The sequence below is a fragment of the Patagioenas fasciata genome, chromosome 1 (genome assembly GCF_037038585.1).
Source record: "Patagioenas fasciata isolate bPatFas1 chromosome 1, bPatFas1.hap1, whole genome shotgun sequence".
NCBI classification, from domain to species: Eukaryota; Metazoa; Chordata; class Aves; order Columbiformes; family Columbidae; genus Patagioenas; species Patagioenas fasciata.
In genome coordinates this window covers 19,187,257-19,213,202 of record NC_092520.1, presented here as the reverse complement: position 1 = coordinate 19,213,202, position 25,946 = coordinate 19,187,257, and the positions used below count along the sequence as shown (strand labels likewise).

Sequence of the window (25,946 nt, the reverse complement as noted above, 5' to 3'; positions counted from 1 at the left end):
GGGATAGCAAACAACAGCAGGATCTGCAGGAGTCACTGTGCTGGATTAGAGAAGGAACTAAACCCCATTACACAACAACCCCAGCTGGGCACAGAGCTTGCACTGGACTTTGCCATTCTCTGAAGTCACTAAGCAGAAGCCAATAACAGAACCACAAAGAGGACTAAGCAAATCACTGTCCCGTTTTCTACCTGTTAATCAGAAGTGCTCCAAGCAGCCCACAGACAACCCAGTTCAGATCAACACTGCTTCTGTCCTTTCCTGGCCAGGAGTTCTCCCTGCCCCTTGCAAAGTCCCGTTGCTCCATCTCAGTTCTCCAGAGGAGCGCATGGCCCTGCTCCCAAACTGGCAGACCCATCACAATCTGGAAAAGACTTCGCTAGGCGTTAGCCATAAGTGAACAATGGGCTGCTGAGTCAGTCAGAACAAAGGTAACGGCTATCAGAAACCAGATCTGAGGGAAATTTTTCTGATTCCTCTTGCTAACATCAAAAGTCAAAAGCAGGAAGCAGAAACCACATCCTTTAACGCACAAATCCATCCTTATATTCACAGATTTTAACATGAGGAAGGCCTCTAGAATATAGGTCTCACAGTCACAAACTAATCCTTCTATTAAGTCAACACCTGCTTATTGAGACAGAGCAGAGCCTTGGATTACACAATAATTTATGCATACTAATATTCTTTTAACCAATTTTTAATAGGTGCTGTGATATTTTGTTACATATCTTTTAGGCAGTCATACAGAAATTTGAAATATTCTGATGCTACTGTGAATGTTCTCAGTGACATAGACAAAAAAACAAACAGAAAACCACCCACACCAAAAAGCACTTTTACATATGCAAGCTGTATGAATCTTTTTAATACTCTTTTATGTTCCTACTGAAAAGCCCTTTAGGAGTTCAATTCACTCAGTGTCTGACAGTCAAATGCAATTAGCAATCTGTAAAAATATGAATTTGTAAAAATTTCAAGGAAAGACTGGTTTTGAAATGCAATGCCTAAGGAACTATACAGACTTTCAAATGCCTATCAGAAAAAACAATAGAGCAGATTTTCTTTAGCACCTGGAATACTATTCACTTGGATTTGTAATAATGAATTATGTCACCTCCTTTTTAAGCAGAGCTAATTAACAGAATTGATCTTTTACTTGGTGGATCAGAAGTCACTAGTATTATCTAAAAAATGTCTCAGTCTTTGTCTACATTTAGGTGTTTTCTGAATGTTTGCAGTATCTCTGGCATTGCCAATTATGAGAATGGAGATATTAAAAAACACCACAGGGTAAACTCGCACTGACTACCCATAAAGTGCTTTCATCCCATGGCAATCAGACGAGACCACTCTCAGAAGAGCAATGGCTGTATCCAGCCTTTTCATGAACAAACACGTTCGCACAGAGAAGCCAGCATGCAGCAAAGTGTGACCCAAGCTTATTCCTGACCTGTGTCCATATGGCAACTCCGTAGAACAGAAATTAAATACAGGAACCTGTTTTCTTCTGCCATTGTACAGATGAACTCCACATTCACCAGCAACAGAGGGAATTGGATGGAATTTCCCCACAAATACACTTACTAAAAAATTTCTTTTGGGACACAATACTACGTCATCAAAAGACCTTTCACCAGCTATTCAGTGCATCACAAAGCTGCACATTTCTGATGAGTTTTTAAGTAAATTATGTTCAAAGTTCATAAGTAATCTGTCGTCTTCTCTTGAGACTCAAACTGTGGAGCTTCCTTCTGCCAAGGGCCAATCCAAACATCCTGGCTGTATCAGCCCATTTTAAAGATGTTGACTTTTGACAGACTTCAATAAACTTTTAAATGCATGTTTTTCAGCATGACACCTTTTTCTTCTCTATGAACTCTGCCTGAGCTACAGTCTGACCTAATAAACAGAGCAGACCTAACTGGCAGAATTCAGCATAAATATGTTGCTGATAAGATCATTCAGACAGCTTCCCAACCTCTATTTTTATCTCTTCTAATTTTAGCTGTTTCTTTGCTCTACATCTGTCAACTGGGACCTTTATATAAGTTTTGTATAATTTCACTGGGAAAAACGCAACTATTTAAAGAAAGAAAATATCATATGTAGCCATGTAGTGCTAAGACATGAGTTCTGGAGAAACAAGCAGGTGGCACAATCATTTTTTTCAGTGCCAGATTTAGCTCCTGCCTGCTATCTGCTCACCTCCTACTGACTGAAATCTCCACGGTCTAACTCTAGAAGCAGAATGATCAGAGGAAGGAACAAAAACTAAGTATGCTGTTTAAGCAAGACATGGAATGGGGGGTGGAAAGAGGTATTTGGAGGTCCCTAGGCCAATTTCCCATAAAAACTGGTGCTATCACCAACACTATATGAGGTCAGCAGAGGTTTTGTCCACCTAAGTCTCAAAAACCATCAAGCAGGAAGGTTCAACCTGCCCCAGTAATCTACTTCACACCAGCACTACCCTCCCTGTAAGCAACATTCTCCCCAGCCCCCACTCAAACTTTGAACTCACAATCTTTGGAAAATCGACATGATTTGCCACTAGCAAGAAAAGCTTGGCTCCACCTCTCTATAATTGCCCTTCAAACATGCTATTAGACTGTGTCTTAGACTCCCCTTCACCACACTGAACAAGCCCAGTTCCCCTACCCTTTCCTTATAGATCATTTGCTATAGACTCCAGACCATCTTGGCAGACATCACTGAACCCTAACTGCTTTCTCCACATCTACCTTGAGCTGGAGAACTCAGAACTGGACACAGTGTTCTGAATACAGTGCCAGAGGCAGAAAAGCAAAATATTAACTTTCCTCATTCTGCTAACCATGCATCTTCCAAGGTAATCTATTTTGCCTTATTCTCACTTGGCTCATATTCAACTCAGTTTTCACTGTAATCCCTGGTGCCTTTTCAGCAAGACAGCCAGTCAGTCCTCGGTCTGCAGGAATGCTTCTCCTGCTGGACTTAACAAGCTGCAACAAATAGACCGTTTCATTCCACACCATCCCTCCAAAGCTTCCAAATGAGAAATTTGTAGGAGGCAAGGCCGAAAGTCCTTCTGAAGTCAAGGTGAATTGCATGCACTACTTTCCACATGTAGACACTTCATTACAGAAGGCAAACAGGTTGTCAAACATGGTTTGCCTGCTGGAAATTCATACTGACTGTTCTTGATTACCTTCTTGTCCTTCACATGTTTGGCAATGTGAAGTTTCATCATCTTCCAAGGGACTGGGTGAATAAAGCCAGTCAACAGACCCAGAAGTTATCTTCTTGCCATTCTTAGGGAGGAGTATGACATGGGCCTCTTGGCCAACTTTTATGATGACTGTTATCATGGCAGCAAGGTGTTTTTATAGACCCCTTCATATGATACCTGAAAGATTATGTTTTTACTGAGGTTGTGATGGAAGTCAAAGGAGAATACACAAAGTGCCAAAATTTCCAACAAGGCTCTTTCTTCATTTTCCTAATTCAATGAAGGCAGTTTCCAATACTTGTTTCAACTCTTCAATGCCAGAGCATCCTTCTTCATGCTGCTTTTTAATTCTGGGTACAAGGATGATAACACAGTAATTTTGCCACTGTACAAAGCTGTGCTGTTCAGGACAGAACACTGAACAGGTACTGAAGTAAAATACCCGCACAAATGTGACTAGCAAACTCTAAACAATCTTTGTGGGTCCAAGCTTTGGCTAGAACCATTACATAGACTTTATATTTGGTAACTGTTCAGTTATATTGTCACAAATAATAAGAACCATAAGAACCCTAAGAAGTAATGTTACTGAAAATCCAATATGTAAATAGAAGTGCACCTTAAAGCAAAATATACAAAATAACCTTTTAAGATAGCACAGTGGGAAACATTTTCAGATGCTGCAAATAGACAGTTAACATGTTCACATTTTATCATAAATAAAGAAGAGGAGCAGACTTGAACTGGGAACCTGGCCCTGTATATTTGTCCAAAATAGATATGATGAGTACATAATTGAGTGCCTAACTGAAACTCCAAAACAAAGAGATTTAAGAAAATGCTCATACATCAAAGGTATGAATCCAAAACTTATCTGTTTATATGTAAAGGGACATCAGAAAAGAATACCTGTCAGAAAAGCTAAATTAGTCACTTAGGTAGCACTAAGCACCAGTACCTCTTCTTTGAAAGCACTTAGTAGACTCTTATTCTTAGAATATTTTCAGTTGCAGTTCTTCACTGCAGCTGTATCAGAGCACAATAATAGCTATTCCAAGCCCCAAGCACAGTTCTCTAGTGCTGTACAGAAGCCACAGCTCTCAAAATAAGGTACAACTAAGACTAACCAGCATCTTGAGATCTGTGTTATTCATGTCATCATTCAATCCCGCTATTCAGTTTTCCTTGCTGTTGCACAGGAAACTAAAAACTAAGCTCTAGGAGTTTAAACTATCTTCTGGCCAAAGTCTGACAGGCTACACCTACATTCACCTACAGCCTCTGCTCAGAGAAAAACCCACTTCCCAGCACTCGCTACTCCTGTGTGCTCAGAACACAATCCCTCCCAATGCCTCACTGGCCAAACCAGTCCAGGGATGATTATTCCATCTGCACTTCTCATCAAGGTAAACTAGACTTCACTCCAGCTCAACTTCCTAGCAGTAACAGCATCACAGAAATGGTGGCAAGTTTTAACCAGGTATCAGAAAAATAACACCAGTGACCTTGAGAGTTCTTCTACAATAAATATAACACCAATAGCACACAAATGATTTTATAAATTAAATTAGAATAATACTATATTAACCAAAGATGTGGCTTATCTTCTGTATTATTCATAGAATTTTGCTGCACAAGTGCCTGGGAAGGATCAATTTCATAAACTCTATGCATCTCTTAACAGTGATAATTACCCTAACCACTACTTCTGTAGCTATGTGATCTGCTAGAATATTAGGCGATGCGAAATAAAAAATGCTAATAACTTTTGACATTTTTAACAGCGCATGAATTATCAGAGAAAATGGACTGTTTGCCATTGCCATTTAAAACGAACCCTAATCTTTATGAGCTTTCAGCTCAAGTAGCCATTCATCTAAATCATGTAAACGTAAGTTGACTGTGACTGTAATTAATCAATCACCTTCCCTTGCCCACCCACAATTTCTTTTGCTGAAAATTTCAAAGCTTTGGCAGACTGTCCATCAAGAAGGAACAGAGGAGAGCAATAATACGTGGCTAAACCAAGTCTAACCCTATTACATGCTGCTGACTTATTGTTTTAAAATCAATCTTCGTGAACATCCAGTTGAAAAACTGATTTTGTTACAATCATACATTAATGGAGCACTTCAGGAAACTGCTATGTTGCTATCCATATAATGACACATGGAAAAAACAAGTAGGAAATAGGATTAGAAATGCTCTTTCAGCTTTTCATCAAGATTTTTCTCCTTACTGACAAATGGTCAACTTACCTTTCTATCAGTACTAACTGTTTTGCATAACTGCTTACAAGGCAATTTTACTTATTTAGAAGTATTTTCCACACAGCAGGAGGGAGGTCAGTGTCAATGTACTCTGGAAGTGCAGTCACTCATTTTTTGAAATATGGAACTGCTTTTTCTCCCATGTCACAAGCACAATGGCACTCACATTAGTCTGAAGGATCAGTTGACTGTATTTAACATTTGCCTTCATACAGGCAATGGCTGGAAAGTTCTGCACAAGAGAAGTCCTGAACAAGTACAAAACCCTGTAAGTACAAGGTCCCTTTTCCAGTTGTTGCTCTAAACATAAAACAACATGAGAACAAAAATATCTCAGATTATTATAGATAAAGTTCAATTCTGTGGCAGTAATTTAGAAAATCTCACATGGGACAACATTCATTTCTCCCTTCCTCACTTAAATGGAAGTTTGAAGACAAGGGCAAAATCAAGTACCCAACAAAAAGGGAAGAAACTGCACAAATACAAAAGAGGAGATTGCAGGCAAGTAACATGCAAACAGCAAGGCAGGCTGTGATTATCTACGAAAGAGAAATCACCACTAACATCTGGGCATCTAAGGAGTTACCACAAAGCAAATCTGTTTCCAGATCTCGAGGAATTTCAGGCACCATGAGAAAGGATGGACAGGAATGGCACAACACACTCTTGCAGGGCCCATGTGTGCAGTTCATCGTGTGCACACTCACCTCAACTGCACATTAACTCACACACACGTCGCAGTTCTCAGCCGTAACAACAGAGCAAACTGCACTGCCCAATGATAACGAGGATAGAAATGGTATTAAGGAAATTCAAGAACCAAGCTAAGAAGCCCAATCTCAAACGTTTGGCAATCAAAGCATTTGCAAACCAGTGATTTCTGGCTGTCGATAAGAAGCTCTGATGCATAAGCATAAGCTCTGAGAACAGCACCCTGCTGCTCCATGTTCTCCATGTCCAGCTTCATACACATCCTTCCAGTTTTGAATGGCACCTGCACAGGGTGGACAAGTTAGACAAAGGAAACTGAGCTCCAGCCTTTCTTTGGGCCAAATCCATGCTGTGATACTGCAGAATAAGCTTGGTTTCAGAAAGAACTGTACTTGGGGGGCTTTTCCCTATGAAAAATAAAGAGCTGTACTTTCTTACTTCAATCAGTTAGGAAATGTCTTGGTATCTGAGGGTGACAGAGCACTGGAACAGGCTGCTCAGGGAGGTTGTGGAGTCTCCTTCTCTGGAGACATTCAAAACCCGTCTGGAAGCCTTCCCGTGTAACCTCATCTGGGTGTTCCTGCTCTGGCAGAGGGATTGGACTGGATGATCTTTTGAGGTCCCTTCCAATCCCCGACATCCTGTGATTCTGTCATCTCCCCTCATTTGTCGTCTTTCTCTACTAACATCAGGCTATTTTGAATTTTTCTTCGTGTCTTCTGGACCTCTGTCTAGCACATCCTTTCTGAGCTGAGAGGGACCAGAACACCACATAGATCCACAACTGCACTGAGGCTCCCTAGATTGACACCTCCCAGAGAAAACTTAAAAAAGCAAACCAAACAAACAATCATCAGGTGAGTCCATGCTACTTCTAGCAGAGTTTAAAGGACAATCACAATTTCTAGTCCAGAAAAGAACTCAGGTTTCCTGATCCAACTCCACTAAATAAGTGTTAACAAAGAAATAAACCTGAGCATTCTGGGAAATACAGACAAAAGATACAAAGTCTAAAAAAAATACTAATAAAAATCAGTAAATGCTAGAGATAAGGATGTTAAGAACAGTCTAGCTCACAGTTTATGTGTACTTATTGTTTCCTAAAGGATTTTTAATCAATTTATCTAACAGATGGCACTCACATTGTAAGTAAATTAAAACATGAGTTGGAAAATGTAGAGTCTCCTCCATCCGTTACTACACACTAAGTAAACTCGGAGTTAAGGATCTGTCTCAGCTGGAAGTGCAGGCAAGCAGACAGGGAGAAGCACAGTCACCTCGCCTGATCTGCATCACTATATACAGCAAGGGACAAGCACTGACAACTTTAATTCTGGCTTTTCTCAGCTTACAAGTAATTAGCTTTGAACCCTTACTGATGCTCTTTTATTAAAAAGTTTCTCGTGAGAAGATAAATGTGCGCATGGAGTAATAGAGTGAACCTCTTCCAGTTCTCCGTACAATGAAAGAACAGTCAGACTGGAAAAACCAACATTGATCCAGCAGTACCAGAACTCCCCAGCCCAGAAAAACATAACCAGTATATTTATTCGAAGGAATATCAGGAAAGAAGAAAGAATACAGTAAGAAGAAAACAAAGCAAACACACACAAAAGTTTTCCCTAAAAATACTAAGCACATTTCCTAAGGCTTTGCTCCCAGATGATGCTATTACCTTTCTTCCTGCTGTTCCCATCCTGCTTCTGCTCTCAGTTTCCACAAGGCAGAAGGCAACCAAACAGAAGCAGTAGCAGCTCAGATTTAACTCCAGAAGAAACAGAAAAGGGGATGAGGGAACAGCAAGAGATAAGAAACCTGGAAATCCTCAAAGTTCATAGTTGACCAGAGAAAAAAAACGAAGAGAGAAAGAAAACATTAAATGGAGGAAAAATAGAAAATAAAAAATGTGCATTGACTTAAGGAAAAAAAAAAAAAGCAAAACTCAACAACTTGAGGGAGATCTGGAGTCAACACAGGACAACAGAGGTCGTGACTGACGCCTCCAAACAGCAGGCAGTGCTCCATTTGGGAAAGTACGGGCCTCACCATACTGCCCCGTGCAGCTGGTTAAATAACCATACAAGTTAGGTACTGGTTTGGCATTTCCTAATTAACAAACGGGTTTATCAATGTAGTGTTAAAGAACAGAAAACCTATTAAAAGCACTGCACACTGTGGTAAAACATGGGATGCTGCACTGCTTCTGATCTAGCACATCTGGCAAAGGGGGACTTTGACAAAACACTGAATCTTTAAAACCTGTCTGGCAAAAAAATACATATTGAGGGAGACAGTAAGAGCTTTTTCCTTTTCTTTTAATGCTCACATAAGATTAAGCATAAAGCAGCTGGTATCGTGGTGAGTGCATGACCCTGGCCTGTTCTGAAAACAGCCATGAGAAGAATTTTAAAATGTTGGTAACTGCAGCATTATCAGACAGAATGCAGATAATGGTTTTCTGATTGCACAAATCAATTTTCATCGCTAGTAGCAATTACAACTGCTGAGAGTGGCTATAGCAGACTACGTACAATCCTGCAAGCAATACATTCTAGGAATATAAACATGGAGGATGCTGAGAAAACAGAGCTGCTTAATTTAAAACTATAATTCCTTACTGCATGAGGATGTCAGCATCATCAAATCACATCTGAAAGATTACCCCTGCTCATCAGGCAATTAACTCATTCTTAAGAAGCTCATACCCAGGATATGCAGCAAAGTAAGAGTCTCTGCATGTGAAGTCTATAATATAAGAAAGTTTCAAACACATAAGGAAATTTCAAATATTGGCTATCAGATACTCTTAACTAGTAGCACAGAACAGATTACAAATGAAGTATCATTGTAATTAACTTAATATAGTGGATCTGTTTACATTAAAATACCTAAAAGATGGTTTATAACACTTCAAAACATCCCCTCTTTTTATTTTCTTTTTCTCTTTTCCATACTGGTGGATGTGCTGGTTCAGCACTGTCCATCACCTCTTAATCCTTGGCCACAGTCAGGCAGGGGCAGAGAGACCATTCGTGTTCTGCTCAGACAGGGACTGTTGAGGAGGGCATCAAATTGGTGAAGAAACCGAAAAAGAAGTTTTGGAAACCCAGAAGAAAATAATTTCCTAATTTCGATATAAATTCCAAACCACACTGATGTGACTTGTTATGTTGAAATTGTATACCTGTCACCTTTACAAGAGAGCATATTCAAAAATGAAATGCTTATATTGATGGACAGTTATCACAAAGCAAAGCCTGAGTGTTATCTTCTTCCCCTTTATAGAGCACAGTGCTATACAGTCAGCATGAAAACATTTAATCAATGAAATGGAAACCTGAAGCTCAGGTGGAAAGGTCTTTGCCCTTCAATATATGTGTTTGCACTTGGCAATGCACAAAGAGTTCTTGTCTGGTTTCTTGCATACCTGCTGTTTATTTAGATACAGGTATTGAACTATGTTGTCTGAATTGATGAAGTGTGTATTCAAATGGAAAAATGTGTAGAAACCTGAGTTACTGGGGTTTAATAATTAGCCTTGGAAAGGCATCTGTGCAAGACTAACAGAGTTCTTGTCTTTTTTCCCTGTGCTCCACCACACTGCCATGTGCAGGGAGGAACCTGGTGGTGGGATCCTGCTCCTAACATCCACAGAGACAGGCAGAGGCAAAATAAAGAATAACAATGTTTAATATACCTCGCTTGTTCAAAGGTGACCCAGACCTGAAGCTGCGACTCAAGTAACCACTCAGTTATTTGCTGATCCCTGTTCAAGAGCCTGGGGGAAACAGTGCCAAAGCACTCCTGAATTCTGCTGCTATCAAGAGTTATTTGCAACTAAACGATCCACATAAACAATAACAAACCCCACATAAGGCAAGAAGAAGAGAGAAATGCATATATGTTGGCACATACTTATTTCAAATCGCCGTCTTGCAATTTTGATAGCCTGCGCCTTTAGTAAAAAACTACTCAGCTCTTTTTTCCCCCAATGTCAAAATACTGTTGATTCTGAAATAAACAAAAATGTTTAGTCTTTAAGATGCTGAAAGCTCTGAAGCTCAGCAGTGGAAGTCTAAGATGGCTCTGAAGCTCCTGTTCCAGTGCTATGAAATTTACATGGACATTCTAGAAACAAAAAATTCCCTAAAGAATAATGAATTAAACAGTGTAATCTTTCCACTAGCTACTGGAGAAATTTTTTCAGTATTTTCCTAGAAATTTAAGAAAATAATTCGCAAGCAAGTAAGACAATAACCTAATAACCTTTGTGCTTCCTAACACACCAGAAATCCTGTTCCTCTGCTCTTGCAAATCCACATTTCATCAAGAGCTTCCCTTGAACTGCAACCTCAAAAAAATAAGAAAACCAAAAGAAGTTTAAAGAACAAAGAATTTTCCTCTATTTATCATAAATTTGAAAGCGAACACCTAACAAAGCACAGACACTGTAATGAAGATGCATTTGTGTTGATCCACTGTGCACCCACCTCATGCCAGCAGACCTCCAGAGTACAAGAGGGGACACTTGAGGTCCACAGCCCCCCTCATCTCTGCTTCTGCCAGGATGATAAGGAAATCACTTCAGCGACCAGTATATCATCAGCTTACTGCATGCAGAGCAGCTGACTGTCACACACCCCGTATGATTAAAAATAACAGTTGTGAATAATACACTCACAAAATTCAATTGCTGTGGCAAATTAGTTTAAATGGTCAATCTGATAAACATATTTAAAATCCTCAGTGTGCTGGCGGCTGCAATGAAAAGGTTCACAGAAGCGTGTGTAATTGGCAACTCAATCCATCAGAATCCTTCCTTGCTACTTGTTCAAGGTTATGACACAGAAATATTGGTTTAATCACATACATTCTTAATGGTAGAAAAAGCAGGACTTATTACAGCTTTACTTAAAGCAATTTAACTGTTATATTAACTGGAATCATCAACATGTTCTTTTCAAAGAGCAAACTACATGTAACATTTCCATACAGACACATAGTAGGCATTTTCAAATATTAACCTAAATATTGTAGAACATGTTGGTTTTAAAAATATTTCAGAATACAAGTAGTTCAGGATCACTGTTTTATTTCTTCTCCATTTAATAACTTGAAATCATGATACTGTCTTAAGAAACCTGGTTGAAATTACTAAATTAGCAGGTTAAAATGTTGATATTCCAAATTACTCTGTTTATCCAGAGAGGTTCTCAAGGAAATTCAACACAAACACAAACTTGTAATGAATAAATAAATAAAGCTTCTTACAGTTTTCAGTATGTGTACAGAATACAACAGCTAACAGACAAGAGCTACTTCTCAACTAAGGTTAATTAAATTATTTTAAGCAAGAAGTTTGACTTAATTAAAAGGATCTAATTCACATGGTAACTTCAGTTGTAAGCTCCCCACACAGGAGATACTGCAAAATTTTGTAGTTGAACAGAAGTATTGTTGCTTAATTTTTTGCATTTCTTTGTGGTTTGCAGAATCAAGAATACTTACTAATGAAGAACAACTTTTGAGTCCTTTGCAACTATGAAACAGCAGTGACAAGATGTAGCCTGTCCTGAGACTGTATCAGGACAAAATAATCCTCTCCTGAGGTCTTCTATGAACAAAATAAACTCCAGAACCTCCACATTCTGCAGATCACCAGAAGGATCTAGGCCTGGCCCCCTGCTCTGGCTCCAGAAATCACAGGAGCTAAAGCAACAGCTCCCCAACACCATCCATGAGAGGGTCATAAGAGGTGATCCAGAACCAAAGCACCTTCACCATTAACCATCAGTATGACAGGCACCCTTGAGACTTTCCCAAGAACACTTAGTGACCAAAAGGATTTGGAACTTGTATGCACAGGAGACGTAGACCAAATTCCTCCCTCACTCCTGTAAACCCCTTTCCACACTGAAATTACTGTTCACAACCACACCAAATCTAGAGCCTCCAGCCTAAACACCAAGTCCTGGGTTAGATCTCAAGGAAAAGAAAAGTCAAGGCAGAAGGCGAGCTGGCAGGTAACAGACATCAGTTCCAGTATCCACAGGAACAATACACACAGTGGATGCAGAATTTCCATCATATTTCTCCCAGTGGATTATCAGCAATAGCTACCCAAGAGTTGTGACTCCATCTCTTTCTTGTTTGAATTTTGCCACACAGTACAAAGATTTCTTGAACTACATTCAGCACATGTATCTCAAAGCCCACGGAGGGTACCAGAGATTAAAAGAAAACAGTGTTTCTGAGTATTTTTCTCGTTAAAATTTCAACAGAGCATGGCACAAGGTGCACAAAACACAATGCTATGTTGAGGATTATATCTTACAGTGATGTGATACAGGCAGATACAAATGCCTGAATCTATCATATCTTTAAGCATGTGGTATATGTGCTCATGTAAATCCCTTCATATCAGAGTAGAAAGATTCCCAACTTCATTGTGACTCCGTGAAAATCTTAAATTATATATATAAAGTATATCAAGTATATATTTTATAAAATATGTAAAATCTCGCACACAAGTACTAATTCCTTTGGGAATAGCAAAATATGTTGGGGAGAGGGCAGGGGAGGAAGCAAGGACATGAGAAAAGCTACAGCATACTTATTATCTTGCTGCTGTTGTTGATCTTTTAATGTTGTACACTTATTCAGCAAGAATTCACTCCTATGAAGAAGTGCCCCTGACAATTGAGTGCTTGGATCTCTCTCAGAAGAGGCCAGTTTTCCAGCCTGATAACAATCCCCATCCTCAACTTCATTCCAATCATTTGTCTTCTTCATTATCTTCTAAAACAGAAAAACCCCCTCACTAAGGAGTATGCATTCAAGCTGGATTTCCCTAGGTTTTCAGCAGGTTACATTTTTCTACGGACCTTGGATAAACAGCCTCTGGCCTGCCCATCACCCCTTTTTCAGGTTTTTCTGTTTTGCTTTGGACACCAGCACGGTGTAACTGCTATAGTATTGCCAATGGCTGAACTGATGCACCAGCTGTCATGGCTGAGCAACTTTTAGCTATAGGCACTGCTTACAGATGCTGTCTGAACTATTTCTAGCAGATACCGATGCCTTCTTTAAGGGGCTAGTTATAATTTCTTGCATGATGTGGGAAGTCAATGGGTGAGGAACACAAAGCACGTCAGTTCTGGGGCAAGAGACAGCAGCTTGTCCTGATTCCTGCTCTGCTCCCCCACCTTGACCCACAGATCTCTTCAGCTGCTCCTGGAAAATGCCATTCCTGCAAATATATATATATATTTAAAAGAAACCAAAACCTTCCTCATTACTTCATTTTTAGCACATCAGTACTATTCTAAGGCATCAGGACAGCAAAACACTAAATTCACTAAAGGAAAAACACAGTCCTGTTTAGCTTCATTGCAGTCAACAGCTGCTTGCAGAGCAAGGACCTTTAAATCCTGATGGAAACCTGAAATTAAAGTCCTTTGTATACTAAGAAATCAGTACACGATAGATCACTAGAAGTAAAAGTGCAAAGTGAAGACCGGAGCACTGCAGAGCACAGGGATGTCCTGTGTGGGGCTGCTGCCTCCACACAATGCTGGACTTCGGGGTCAAAGGACGACAAAACTGCCTGATTTACTGTAGACCATGTGCAAGCAAACAGTATCAAAATTTGTTTGAGGTTCCAAGGACAACAATGTTATCTGTACCATGTGAGGACAAAATGTTTGCTTATTTCACCTTCAAACATTGCATTTGTAAATATCTCATCAAATTCTCCTAAACCGGGAAACAATTCAATAAATGATGATAAAAAAATCCTCTCAAAGCTAAGTTTCTAATTTTTCTTCAATAGGAATATAAATCTTCTTTTACCTGTTTTCACAGCCTTTTGCACTGAAATTTCATTAATGGTCATAAATTCCAAGAAATACTTTCTCCAAAGCATCCTTTAAGAGCCCTCACATCTTACCCAGTGGAGCCAATAACGCTGCAGCCATCTACTCATCGAATCCTGGGCTCCAGCACATTGAGCAGAAGGCGCCAGAACCGGGTTGTTTGGTCCCAGGTACAGGGAGCAAAACCTTCCCAGCAATTGCCCCTGTGGCACCAGAAGAGTGAGCAGGAGGCCCATTTCCCCTGTGATCTTTCCTTCTTGTTGGGACACGCACAAAAAAATGCACTCATGCAAGGCATTAAAACTTCAAAAGGAAAACAATAATCTTAAAATGGAGATATTCCTCCTCAAAATAACATGGGGGTATAAAACTGAAGGAAAGCTTTTATTAAAAAGGGTAGGCCATGAGTTAAGAAATTATAGATAAATGAAAAATGTCAAGAAGTCAAGATTCCTGGCACAGGAAAGCGATGAACATGTACAGGACAGAGTAATCCTAAAACTAAGAGTATCACAATTGAGGAATATAAAATTAAACTGAGTTAAGATTTAATACCACAAGTGTATGGTTTAAAGGGTGAAAATAAATAAACTGTAATTTGTAATGTTTTAGTTCCAAATAAAGTCACTTTTCATTTGGGGGAAAAAAAGAAAAAACAGCATCCATTAAGAATAACATGCCAGGCTCTGTCCAGTCAGCAACGGGACACAACCAACAACACGACTACAGGAACTACACTAAAGCAGAGATGCAAAAGTCATACTTGATGAATTATTATTTTATGTTTAGAATAGGAAAGTAAATTGCCGTTCTGGTCATGTCAGACCCAGCAGGCTATGTACTAGTGAAAGATAATAAATAATATTCTGCAACCCAAGGCGTTTATAATGTGAGAGAGACACAGTTAATAAAACAAGGTGAAAAAAGCAGGTAGATAAGAAACAAGAAATATGACCACAGCTGCTTTGAAGTGACTGGCTGCTCATAATTGTTGATCTAGCTGTTGACTCCAGCTGCTAAACAGCATTAATGTAACTAAAAATACCTTTTTGTGTTTTTTTGGTTCTCCTTACTGCTTTCCCTTTTAAGAAAATGCTATTAATTGCCAAAAGAGTTATGTGTGACAGAATAAATAGTTCACAAGCTATATTTGGAAAGCACCAGTAAAAATGTGAATGTTTTTGAACTCATGATTAAAGCAGCATATATTTTCTAAACCAGTTTCTGTTTCAATAGTTTGTGTTTTGCTGCTTCCTTCCCCCCCCCCCGCCAAGGTGTCTCCTAGGAGCTGCTTGAGTCATATCCCACACGGACTACAGGGAGCTTCAGCTACTATGGCTTCATGCCTAAGATTCTGCGAAGCAGGGAGTGTTTTTAATTAATTCCTCAGACACCCAGCAGACGGAAACTGCCACCTTTACCTACCGTCTGCTGCACCCTTCCACATCCAGGTTCCACGCTGGCCGCCTTTCCCAGCAGAACCATTTCCCCCTTAAATGAGTCCCACTGAAAACAACAGGGCTAGGGCTGCACAGTTCCAGCAAAAATAGGTTGTAAACAAGAAAAAAGCCCAGAAGTTTTCATCAAGGACACACATCAGCTCCTGAGGCTTGCACCTTCTTGCACAGAGTGAGGTAAGTGTTTCAGGAATAAAATTAAGACAAAGGAATAGCAGGTTTGCAGCTGGTACCCTCACACGGGGCACACAGGAATCTCACACTAGACCAGGACTAGTAAGTCAGCTTTCCGAGCCAAGCGCTGCACGGAAGAGAGGCAGAGGTGCATCAAATTGTGGCTTTATCTTACACAGTTTTGGGGGCCAGGCTCCATGTTTAGCCCATAACCACAGACAGACACACACCACACAGACAGATCATTCCTCAACAGATATCAGCTTCATTTGTTTTCCAGTAGGACAGGTAGATTCATCTGCCTGGCAAATAACAGGACAGGAGAAGTACAACAGCAAGCAGATCCTTTTGAAAGGAATGAGGTTATCTCTATGGCTGCTGAATAATATGGCATTGGGGGGTTTTATTCCTTAAAAAGAGGCAAACTTAGCAAGCGGCATTTACAAATGCAATACAGCCTGATTTGATCAGTGTTTTCTCCCTATATTAAGACGTCTGTCAATCATTCATTCCATGATTTTCCTAAAATGCTTGCTCAATACATTAAAAAGTATGCATCTCTATACATTCAATTACATGCAGAAAATTTCTATTGCTTGATTGGGGAGTCACGATGCCAACAGCTCTCATAGCTTGCCATCTCTAAAGACAGAATAATACTTAATACTTAGTATAACTAGGCTTTTCATCTTAAACTGTAATTACTTCCCACTTCAGAACTACAGAATTAAGTACCTTCCTATACTCAAGCCTCACAGCACAGGGCCAGCTTGCAAAAATCGGACACAGAACATTATTGATTTTCTCAAAGGAGTAAGATACTTGCCAGCTGCCAGGAACAAACCGTAACTATTTATGTGTAACATAAGGAGATGCAGCGTGAGAAATGACACACATTGCTCCGTCCATATTCTGGAAAATCATTGCAGCTGAACGAAATCTTGGTTTATCACAAACAAAGCAATAATGAAAACTAGAACAGTCTCTAGGAAATCAGTAACATACATATAAAGAAGAGCATCCAAAGGTTTTAACTGTGGGTATAACATGGGGAAGGAATACACTTTAATGTAAATACTTGCTGTTTAAAGAAAAGGTTCAGCAGAAATGGGTTTAAATGAGATTTGAAAAAAATAAAAATAAAAAAATAATTTAAAAAATCACCACAACCACAACTTACTATCTGCAAGTTATAAACATGATCAAGTATTCAGAGAAGAAAAAAATGGCATCAGCACCACAGCTGAAATTACAACTAACTAGATATACAGAATAAAGAGGCTGCAATTACAAAAGGCTTCCATACATTTTGTGTCTATATATATACACACACATACATATACACATATTCAGTATCATTGCTTTCTCAGTATCCTTCCACAGCAAGTCATTATAACCACATCGGAGCAAGGGAGTATGAAAAGGCAAGCAAACAGAAAATGCCTTTAAAGAGTCATTAATCACAATATTGCTTATTAAAGGAATAAAATGATTAAAAGACAGTTTCAAACCCACAATCAGTAGCTTGATCAAAACAACAAAAACCCTTACCTGTGCGTTCGCATTCCTGGCTTCTCTCCTTGCTGCTTTTTCTTTTAGCCTTTTCTCCTAAAACAAACAAGACGGACAATTTTAAACCAAACTCCTGGGTTTTCTGTTATTTCAATATTTTAAGATTAAAGTTGAGCCACCTAGATATTTTTAATGCATACATGCCATACTGGTGGTATTCACCCTACATGTTACTGATGAAAAATGATAAATAAAAAAATCTGATCGAGATATTATTCATTCATCTTGCTCTTAAAAGAAATAAAACTGCAAGAATGATTCAAACTCACATTTTATCTTCAATGAGATTTGAGAGGAATGATGCAGCTAAGTATTTTGACAAACTTAGCATTTGTCTCTAAAACAAGGTTGTTAAAATGGTACCAAGAGATCCAACTTTTCTCCTTTCTCAGTAGCTTGATATAAAATCCAATCCATTTAACAAACTAAAATGATGATTTTTCCAACTTCAGAATTGCTAAAGCAACTGGGGAGTGAAAGTTAAAATGCGTTTTCCCTGGCTTTCCTATCTCCATTATTAACAAATACTCTACAATAGCATTTGTTCAGTAATTGCATCAGTTCAGAAACTGCAACATTAAATTTCCTCCACCAAAGGGATTCTGCTATGGAAAAATGAGCAAAATGCAATGATAAAATTTATTCAAAGCTGCACACCAAATTTCTGAACATACGAAAGTGGTGAAGACATTTAATTCAATTGACATTTATTGGCTGCTTTGTTGTTTTTGTTCTTATTGGGATTGCTTTATTTTTAAACCAACTGAAGGACTATATCAAATTTAGACTTTGTCAGGTCCTTGCAGTTGAACATCTTTTAATTTTTTCCAATTTCCTGAGGTAAGGACAGATGTTCAGGTGAGGGCACATGTGCCCTAGGAAAAGCACACCACTCAGCACATTTAGCACCAAGTCCACACGAAAGGGGACATTAATATCAGTCCAGATGCAACAGCTCAGCACAGAGAAGGCTGCAGATCTGACATATTTCAGCTCACTTGTCAGAGTAACAAGAAAGCTCCAGCTCCAGCAGTTCTGGTGCCATATCATCACGATGCTACCAAAGCATATGGGGAGGTACCACACAAAATTGCTTGGAAAAGCAGTGTGCTTGAGTGCAGATCTGGGCAAAGGAGAACACAGCTGCCAATATTTTCAAAATTGGCATCTAAATTCAGTTTATTTTGAGCTATTTGTCTATTACGTGCCACTTTCTCTTCCCTTCATTGCCCAAACTGCAGAAGCGTTAGCTTACTTTCAGCCTCTCTGAGTAAGGCAATCTCTTCTTTCCAAATCAAAACTAAACAGATAGAGTTCACCCTCCAATAAGAGACAGGGATAAAACTGCATGAGGCTTGTGTCTCTTCGCTTCATACAGTTCTCCAATGCTGTGTACACAGTTGTCAGGTGCAAACATCTCAATACGCTCAAAGCTACATGCCAGAGCCTTCAATGCATGCTATGAAACAAAACAAAAACCCCACCACTGTAGAAAGATACAACACAGCCTTCTTATTATTTCAAGCTTGTTAAAGTAAGAAAGGTCAATAAAAATAACAATTGCATTTAAGGCAACAAGGGCATCATACGGTGCAGAAGAAGCCACAGGACCAAGTACTGTCTGGTACGGACAGAGGCAGCCTGCTCTCCAACAAGCCAGACCCACGCATCACGACCTCATGGTCATCCATGTTATGATTGCTCCTCTTCCAAGTCAAATTTGTACTAATTTCTGATCATTTTTAGATATGTTTCTCTAAAGATTTTACTCATTTTACATTTTCACCCACTCTGTTTTTAAATGGTTTCGTCATACATTCTTTACTCTTTAGGGTCACCACTGGGGTTCTCTCATTTTTAAGGTAAAACTGTGATCCTTTTCAAACTTTACTCCTGAACAGAGTGAACAGAGCTAGAAAGTAAAACACCAGATATTACAAAACAGGATAAAGCAGCCTTTAAACTGGATAGCCCAGAAAATTTTAGACAGAAAAATTCTATGGTATATGAAAAGACAGTGCCTTAATTACAGCCACAGGCATAAGCCAACCTAACAGCAGTCCAAACTCCTGCTCAAGGGATTTACAACAGAAACTGAGAAGACAGCTATGAAAGCAGGAGATTGACATAGTGCCATAGAAGAGGAGTATGCCAGACAGCATAATATATGTGTCTAAGGAATGGTAAAGACACAAAAAGATTCTGAAGTTAACAGGTGCTGAAACTGAAATCAGCAGTACAAAAGAAAAACAAGACAGAGAAGCAATCAAGAGAATATGGTGTCAAGAGTTGTTTTTGTTGTTGTTTTGGTTTTGTTTTGTTGGGTTTTTTTGTATTGCGGGGGAAGAGAGAGTATTTGGTTACTTGTCAATGAAAAACAAAAGCACATTAGCACTGAGTTGGAGTTAGGAGTGCGTTTCAGAAGCCAATGTCCAAACCAGGCCCACATCTGCTGTGTTTCACACCACAAGGGACCCCTCAGGAGCACAGGTAACACGCTCCAGCCAACGTGGGACATTCACAGGATCATTCCAACTGGGAGGAACCTCAGGGGGTCTCTGGTCCAACCTCCTGCTCACAGCAGGTTGGTTCTGAGGTCAGCACAGGGCCTCATCCAGCTTGGTCAAAGTCCCAAAGTTGAAGACTGAACAACATCTCAGGTAGCCTGTGCCACCACTTGACCGTCCTCACACAGAAAGTTTCCCTGATATCCATGCTGAACCTCTTGTTTCAACTTACGGCCATCATCTCCTGCCCTCTCGCTCTGCACCGCTGTGAAGAGCCCAGCTCCATCTCCATCTCCTCCATGACCCATGACCTCTATGCAGGCACAGGGCGCTGCTGCCAGGTCCCCCCAAAGCCACCACTGCCCCAGGCTGAACCACAGCTCCCCAGCCTCTCCTCGCAGGGCCACCATCTGAGTGGCCTCAGCTGAGATCGCTCTCGTTTGTCAATGCCCTCCTGTACTGGGACTATTGGTGGTGTGTAAGATGTCACTAGCACCAAAGAGAGGAACAACTTCCCCCAGAGTGGTTTGGTTCAAAGCATGAGAGAAAGAGCTAATCCAGCATAACCCCCCACGACACAGCGCACTAACCAGCTCTCAGCAGCAACTTACTCTGCAGTCTTGCTCTTACTGGGCTATTTCACTTGCTAATGCCGGACTAGCACTCAGTCTTTAACTTGGGCTTTAATTCCAGAAAACAAGCCTATTAAGGAACTCCTTAAATTTATACACAGCTTCAAGCACATGTAAGTACATACAGTGTGCTGAGCAAATGTTTAAATACTTTTCCCCAGTCAGGACCTTATTTCCTATCACCCAGAGGACAACTGTATATTCTACTGTGCCAAGGTAATATCCCCACATAATAAAGACACCCTTTCATATGACTGAATAAAACCCAGACATTAACTACCTTGCCTTAGGTTACAACAAAATGCTAGAGCACAGCCAGAAACACAGATCTCCAAAGACTGTGATGAGTATTTTAACTCCGATATCATTCATTCTCACTCTGCTACTGCTAAGAAGAAATATGGGCCCAGGCAGAACACACATGGACAATGTACTATAAGACAGTTGTAAAAAGCAATCAAATGAGGCCAAGTTGAACCAGTCAAAGAGTTTTATATTAATTTATTTCACGTGAATAGATTCTGTTTCTCTATGGATAAGCCTGTTACTATCTATAATTACTAAACTGTCCAGCACTAGTTTTCACACATGGGGGGGGGGGGGGGGGAAGAAAAAAGAACACACAAAAAAAAACACAAAACCAGAAAAGTCTGGATTTTCCTGGAATATCTAACATGTAACACAATAAGAACGCCAAGTTTATCACTGTTCCATCAAGCTATAAAGCATTACTTCCAAAAATAACACTTAATTTAGAGATCAAATGGATTTTTCATTTATTTCCATTTAATAGAGCACAAACCCAAAAATATTATGTTTCAAGGTATGAATACTTAATTATGTCAGTGGCTGACACCGTTACAGCACAACTTCATAACCCAGCACCATGAGGCTGTCAGATAAAGTCCTAAAACATCACAATCTGATTCACTACTCTTTTATCTACAATAGCAAAGTCAAACATCCATATTTTCTTTTGCAATTATATTGAATAGCTATTCTTTGCACCCATATAGCACCTTCTTCACAGTTGAAAGATCTAGTCATGTCCTTGCTGGGCTATCAACACTGACGATAAGAAAGAAGTTTAAACAAAAATCATGGCAATAATTCGTTGCAGCTTAACTCCTAAGAAAGTGCTGACAACCCCTTTAGACCAAAACCAAGCAACCTCACCTTAAAGGCAGTAGGCAGAACACTCATCATCCCACGTCAGCAACATGGTGGACGCAAGTTTTGAACAGAGGCTAAATGCAGATTATCTAGATGTCATTTAAGAACCAGTTTGTATAGATTGAGTACCCCAGATTCAGGGCCTTACAAAACAGGAGAGGTGATGGGATTGATGTGCTTGACTAGCACAACACAAGTTGTAGGACTGAATCAGTCCCACTGCAATGGTCATACCCTGGTTTAGAAAAATGTTCTATCACTGAAGGACAGTACACCACGATCTTCCAGAACCAGTTGCTCTTACTAGTTACTGCTGTTGCTAGTCTGAGCCTACTTATCTTTGATTTTTAGACCATGTTTAAACTGTCTAACTGGTCTCTCAACCAGTTTGAAGGAACCCTCATTATCAAAGTTCAGGTCCTTATGTAGATACATGCTTATCATGCATCCTGTTAACTTTCTCATTTGCAACATGAAGAATATCAACTTCAGATGTCTGTCAGCATACAGATCTACGTTCCTAAATATTTCAGGGCCAGACATATCTGAGACCTCACCCTCTCCCCAACCCTACCTGTCACTTCTGCTTGTACATTCAATAATTCTATCAGCCTTTCTGATCCTGTCAGAAATATACTCCTGCAATAGTTCATGTTGAATTGATCAACTGACATCACCCAAATCTTCTTCAAGGTCTATATCTCTAAGGGAAGAGCTTTCAGTCCTAAAACTCTATACTAAATTTCTTCTTCCTAGAAATTTGTATTTCTGCCTATCTTAAAACACAGCTTTCTTTGTTCAAGTCCAACTTTGCAAGAAAGCTTTCTTCCAGGTCACTAAAAAAACCAAATAAATCTTGCAATAATACATTTCCCATAGAACAAATCCTGCTAGAAACATCTACTTAATCAGAAGCCACTGGTTTGGGATGTTCCAATTACTGAGGTTTTGGTCCATTAAATTTGTGCCATGTTTATTTTTTAATCAAAACACTTAAGTGAAAGGACTTGCAGAAATGTCAGTGTATTCCACAGATGTATTTACAAACCAGATTCTGCTCTGACAAAGATACATTAACACACGCAGTCCACTACTTTCCAAAAACCATAGTGGTGAGCATTATATTCCTTCCATTTGGCTCGTCATTAATGGTATCACATAGCTCAGAGACCTTCTCAATCAGCTTATCCTGCAAATTAGCTTTTTTTTTTCTCCACAATTACACATCTAGTTAACAAGTATGGTTAACAACCTCGGTAATCACAGGGGTGAAAATTTTCAGTCATCATCGTGTAATATGGCTAAACCATTTGGCTTTCAACAAAACAAAGAAATGTTACAGTTATTGAAACCTTCTACCTTTCCTGCACTAGAGCCGACAGCAGAACCAGCTCTGCCCGACCAGGAGCCAAAGCTGTGGGTAAAGCAGCTCCTAATATGCAGAAAAGCTACTCGCTGTTGCTAACCCTGGACTTAAGAAGGCTGCTGCTGCCTTCTTTTCACACTCCTGTTTCCTCTTTCTTTCACTGTTGGGTTTTGAAACAAGAAAATCATACCCCTTTCACTTCTCCTCAAGACTCCAACACGCTTATTAAAAAGAAATATTCTGACATTTACATTTCATGTTCTCAAGTTGACACTGAAAAAAAAAAAACCATAATAGTAGCATAGCAGCTCACTCTAGTTGGTGAGGTTAGGAAGATGTGAAAGATGCATGTATAAACAGCTTAAAAGTCAAGTTTTTGGTCATAAAAAAGTAGATGCAGCAACTTTCAAAGCTGAAAGTTGTTCTCTGCTACACCCTCCACATTCCTGCTCTTCCTTTGAGTCTCTTCTTTCCACAGTTAAGAGTTCGTTTTACTTTGTCCAGAGGGTTAATTGCAATATTCAAAAAATACAGGGTTTATTGCCATGTACTATTAACAGCTTTATTTCATACAGTCATTTTTCTTTCAGCTTATTAATTTGTAAGATATCTGTACGATGAAAGTCTCCTTTCCTTCTCTTAAAGAATTTGCACACAGGTCATAATGGCTCAGACTTCCATTAAATCAATTCCTTTAGTTGGTGATACACAGCAGTTTTACAAGCCTGAAATGTCACTGACCTCTTCTATTTGCTTACCTAAAGGCAAGAAATAGTTTTAATCAATACAACTAATTAATCTGATGGCCTGTTTAGCCCTGACAGCATTAAAAAAGCCTATGGCAAACCTATTTCCTGTAAAAACTTCCTGTTCATCTGAGTCATCTGAAGTCTTTTTATTTAAATGCTCATAACTCCCACAGGTTTTGATCAAAGATTTTAATGCTGAGTTTTTAGTAACTGATTTTTTACATACTGATGCTGTGACTTGGAGCTACCAACCTGTTCTATGTAACAGCTGAGGTAGTGGTCTACCACACAACAGATCTTAGAGGTGGCCAAGTTTTGGAACAAATCACTCTGTTCTCTGGAAAAATCTGTCATTTGCAAATACATCTTAGTTGATATCAGTACCTGATGTAACTTCTCAGTATTTTACTATCTCTTGTTATTTTAGTGCAACATAGTCAAGCACAATCAGCTGTGCTGCATAAAATGCACAAACAGCTGTTTTGAAGTTCACAACATCCCTCATACACTGGCCTCATCGTATTCAAGAACTGTTTTCCACCCAAATTCTAAAGCACAAATGTGCTCTGAAAACTGACTTAATAAGTGGCATGGTGGTACCCCACATATTGTCTTACCTCAGATTTCACACCAAGTCTGTGCTGCTTACATGCAAAATATGTTGTTGTTGTTGTTTTGTTATTATTATTATTTTTTAAACTGCTCAGCTTTCAAGCAACTTGGTATCTGAAAATCTAGTTCTAATAAATATGGCAGCAGCCCATAAAGCAAGTTTACTAACTTGTAGCTGCACAATCAGCACACATGTGAGCCAACACGGATCAAACCGTGCCCTCGTCTATGGTGGGTTTGCTCTGCACATGTGGATGGAAGAAAAAACAGAATTACTGCGACCTCTTTATTAATTACTTAAAAATAAACAGAATGGGCAAGGACCAAATACAGGCTGAGTTAATAAATTCTGTTTCAGCAGTCACTTCTTGGCCACTGCTACATTTTATACTGCTATGTAGTTCAACATTTGTCTTGCTATACACATTAGCAAATCATCAACATGCAAGAAACGCTCCAACCACCAAAACAAACCAGCATTCGCAACTGTAAGATAAAATTGAATCAACTTATTAGTAGTACTTTGAATATTATTAAAAAAATATGGAAATTAAATACAAAATTGGTTCCTATTAAATACACAAATCTTAACACCTTCAGGGAAAAGCTTTCCTATTATTTTGTGTTTGTTTTGTTGTGGGTTTTTCTTTTTAATCTCTTAACATTTGGTTTTAGAAATCTATTAAATAATCTCTTCAAGCAACAAAGTATATAAACATAACAATGTAAACCTCATCTGTAGAGATGATGTCAGAGCTGATGTTGACTTTATAAGGAGGAAAACTGAAACACATGGGCTTAGTATGATATATTTAAGACAACATAGGAAGAGCGTGGCATCAAAGGCATGTGAAAGACGGCACAGTGACAAACATTAAACAAGCACTGCAAAAAGTCTTAGAGGCAGCTGGAAAAAAAGGCATTCTCATTTAAAAGAAGAAAACATAAACTAGCAGAAACTGACCCTCAAAAGAATGCTGTTAGAATGAAACCAACACAGGAAACCAGTGCACAGAACTGAAAATTATTCATCTCATTTAATATCTGAACACACTGAACATGTGGTAAGGATAAAAAAAATCTAAAGCTTTTAAGTACACTGTCTGGTTTAAATATATATATTGTCATGAAAGTGATTTGGGATGCTCATCGACTGAAGAGGAAAGTGACACAAGGTAGGACACATATATACATAAAATTTGTTTCTCACAAACAGTCTACCAATAAGACATACTAAATCATAGTAATCAAAATACAGAGGCAGTCCAGTAACCACCTTTCTTGTCTACAAACATCATCTGAGCCAGATTCTGAACCTGCAGAAATCAAAGGGATTCTTTCAAATTAATTCACAGAACCCTCCATTCAACCCTGTATACACATACACAGAGAGAAGTAAAGGTAACTCTAATTCAACTCAAAATACAGTTTCAACAGAATTACATCAGGAATTAAGTTAGCTAATGGCATTTAAAAGCAACATTTAAAGCTCTGAACTAAAATCTTAATGACAAAGCAAATGGGGGTTGCACTGCTAGTATTTTCTAGATAAAAGCAGAGGAAAAAGGCCGATGAAAATGCACTTCGTCTGCCCTGGCTGCTTCTGGTTTTGAAGGGATGATACCATTTAAGATC

The 25,946-nt window shown here is 39.2% G+C and overlaps 1 protein-coding gene across 1 annotated transcript in view; it reads right to left on the bottom strand.

Annotated features, from left to right (window-relative positions):
• The window catches only part of DDX10 (DEAD-box helicase 10), a 180,361-nt gene that overhangs the window by 35,596 nt on the left and 118,819 nt on the right, over nucleotides 1–25,946 (bottom strand). The window contains exon 16 of the mRNA XM_065831453.2: nucleotides 17,252–17,308. Coding sequence (XP_065687525.2) covers nucleotides 17,252–17,308 — 57 coding nt within the window. The remainder of the gene's footprint in view (nucleotides 1–17,251; nucleotides 17,309–25,946) is intronic.